Genomic DNA, 3224 nt, shown 5'->3' with positions numbered 1-3224 from the left:
TCGGGCCACTGGTTGTTGTATTCGTTGTCCGTTGTCTCGTGTAATTTATGTTCAGTCTGCTCAGTCTTTGGCTAAAGACGGTGTATCGTATCTTTTTTTGAACTATAGTGTAGCAAAAATTAACACATGCATCCGTTCTGTCTATCTCCTTTGATACGCAACGCCATTAAGAAGACGATTACCAGGGGAAACCCAAAACCAAAGTGTGAAACAAAAACGACATCGTTCTATACTTTTTAATCTGGTCATGATCAAGTATTGAATCACTTCGCGCTTCCACATAAGTAGCTATAATAATCTTGGTTCTTGTATGAGCGTTTCAATTGACGTTCGGTCGGCGATCAGGCAAGTTGTGCAGCAGGTTCTGGTGTCCATTGACGATCTGGTCTGGTCGCGAGATGAAGTCGTCCATATGTGTTTTGTTGTGGTGCATTATATTAATCTCAAGATGGGCATCGTCGCAAGAAATGGATGATTGTATGACAAAATGTGTATTGATTGTGAACTGCCCAGCACTGTTAAAAATTGCCAATAGCTCGGAGATTACAGCACGTCAGCAAAGATTTTTCACTGCGCATCTTTGTGGTGATCAGAAGGTGAACTGTGGATTGTAATAGTGAAAGCAAATTCAATTACATTTTAAAGTTTGCAACTTCAGGTTTGCTGTGAAGAGCCGAATCCAACAAGTGCTACTACTACTACTATACCGGATACCGACTATAATGAATTTCGAACATTACCATTGCTGCCGAATGAAAATTATTGTGGTTTGGATGCTGCAAGCGAACGAAGCATAAGTGGAGGCATAACAGATATAAATCAATATCGTTGGACGGTAGCATTGGATTACAACAACCAAAAGATAAAAGGAGTTCGTTGTGGAGGTTCCCTGATCAACAGAAGATATGTATTGACTGCTGCGCATTGTGTTTACTGGGTGCGAGAATACGAGTAAGGACAATGATTAGATAGTAATGATGTTTTTAATTATTTTTAAGTTATCCAGTATTGTTCCGATTTTATCAAGCCCCTTTTCAAAACTGTTTTTAAATATTCTACAAAATCTATACGTATATTTGAAGAAGAGGGGAAGAGCTTGCTTTCAAATGCAACAGCAAATTAATGAAAAATGAAGGATTGACACGCGGAGTCGCGATAAAATCGGAATATTACTGTACTTACGCGGTTTCTATATTAACCCTAAAAGGGATACCTTCATGGCCTCAGTTTCGTCACCTCGCTGAGTGTGTTCCATCAAAGACGAGCTCTGAAAGGTGCCTGGGGTCCAATGGACCCCAGGTATCCCTTTTAGGGTTAAGCGGCCGCGTAAATGAAAACTCCATATCATCGTTTAACATTTGCATGATTCGTCGTAGTGAGATTTATTATGCATTTTTTTTGTTTTTATTTCTTGAATTTTGTACCGAGTCTTTTTTACACGTTTATCTGTGTACATTTCATTTTTTTGTTTTGCAGACTCACTCTTCGCCTAGGCGACTGGGACATCCAGGAAAATCCAGATTGTGACATGGATGGAAACTGTAATGAAGAAGCAAAATTTGTAAATGTGAGTCGGATAATTATTCACCCAGAATATAAACGAGACCGAACAGGCAGCAAGGTCAACGATATTGCCCTCTTAAGGATGGAAAACGCTCTTCCAGAAAACTACACCAACTACATTTTACCCATATGTATGCCAACGTCAGTTACGCTCATGCAGGATTTATTTGCTAACAGGAATGTCAGTACTGTTGGCTGGAGACTGGCCGTACCTGGTAAGAAAGTGCTTTGTTTGTTAACACAGACAAAAACTTGAACTGTTATTTTTTTATAATGTTAGAAACCAGAAATCGTTACAAAATGTACTCAGAGATAAAAACTATCAGCAATCACAAGTGCGAAAAAGAGCTGGAGAAACCCATAAGCGACAGCAAAATGTGTGCTAAACCCTTATCGAGCAAATATAGTGACGTTTGTGGAAGCGACTCAGGAAGTCCCTTACAAATTCAAATAAACGGGACGTACTATCTCATTGGAATTGTCAGCTACGGACCACGTTGCGGCCTAACTCCGCTACCAGCGGTTTACACCAGAGTCACGTCATACATGGCATGGATATTGGAGAATATCACAGATTGATTTCAATTACTCCAAACTTTAAGCTGTGAAGCTGAGACTGTTTCGATATACCAGAAGAAATAAAACTTCGATAAAAATAGAATTTTAGAATTTCCCCACTCACAAATTTCAACAATTAATCAATATTGGACCTAGAGTATGAGTATCCTTCTTGAACGTATACCGCTATGTTCACCCTACTTCAAAAACAGACGATTTATACATCGATTATGTTCTCTTTGTCATCATGCTATCTAATTTCTAACAGAACATATAAAAAAATCAAAAAGCACATGGAAGCTTCATTTTTAGTAGGATGGACACTTTGTTGGAGATGGGTTCCGTCCCTCTACAATGCTTTATGCAGGCGAAATGGATCCTGTGACTGAGAAAGCTCTCAGTATAGAACTGCGGAAATTCCTACTTATAGATGTCGTCATTTTGCTTATTGTGTTACTTTTTTATTCTTTGACTGTCCAGGTTTCATCACCAATAAGGAAAAGTGGGGTAAGATGGCATTTTTCAAACTATCATTGTTTTCAATGATAAATAGCCTCATTTACTAGGCTTTCAAAGTTGCTGTTGACAACAAGACAATATTTGCTCGATACTTCAGCAAAAATATTCACTAAACTAATACATTTTCATCTGGTTATATAATACATTCAAACTGGTTTCGGGCATTTCTGACTCCCTTTGCCCCTCTGTTCCGCTTTTTTCGTATGCTCAATACATGGAGTGTCACCCCCTCCCTGCTAAACGATGGTCGTCATATTTGAATGACCCCTAACATGAAAAGCGTAGACATCAACAACCATGCGCCTCCATGTGTGTCTCAATCTGCTTGGAAACACTTGGCTGGTAATAAAAAATCGACAGAAAACCTTAATTGCAAGCATGAAAAAACGGAAGTTGCCAGTTTTCATTGGGAAATCGAAAGATTTCCCGTGGGTATGTCGGTCTAGCTTCTAGAAAAATGTTTTATGTAAACCTGGAAACCATTCATCTTTAGTAATGGTCAAATCACATTGAGGAATGATTTTATGAGTTGGGCCATTTTAACCCATCTTGGCATTTTGGGCTTTGTTCTCCTATTTATTTCT

The 3224-nt window shown here is 38.8% G+C and overlaps 1 protein-coding gene across 1 annotated transcript; it reads left to right on the top strand.

Moving 5' to 3' along the window:
- Positions 1 to 328: 328 nt before the first annotated feature.
- Positions 329 to 2837, top strand: LOC109421870 (melanization protease 1). Its single transcript, XM_019696443.3, has 4 exons — positions 329 to 596; positions 659 to 951; positions 1477 to 1778; positions 1844 to 2837. The coding sequence occupies exons 1-4, from the start codon at positions 399 to 401 to the stop codon at positions 2140 to 2142; spliced, it is 1092 nt and encodes a 363-aa protein (XP_019551988.3). The 5' UTR covers positions 329 to 398; the 3' UTR covers positions 2143 to 2837.
- Positions 2838 to 3224: the final 387 nt, after the last annotated feature.

This window comes from Aedes albopictus, chromosome 1 (assembly GCF_035046485.1).
Source record: "Aedes albopictus strain Foshan chromosome 1, AalbF5, whole genome shotgun sequence".
NCBI lineage: Eukaryota > Metazoa > Arthropoda > Insecta > Diptera > Culicidae > Aedes > Aedes albopictus.
Note: the sequence above shows the minus strand (reverse complement) of the source record. Positions and strands in the feature narration are given on the sequence as shown.

Coding starts and splice junctions, on each gene's coding strand:
- LOC109421870 (XM_019696443.3), top strand. CDS start 399: ATGAAGTCGTCCATATGTGTTTTGTTGTGGTGCATTATATTAATCTCA. Junction 952..1,476: donor TACTGGGTGCGAGAATACGA/GTAAGGACAATG, acceptor TTTGTTTTGCAG/ACTCACTCTTCGCCTAGGCG. Junction 1,779..1,843: donor CTGGAGACTGGCCGTACCTG/GTAAGAAAGTGC, acceptor TTATAATGTTAG/AAACCAGAAATCGTTACAAA.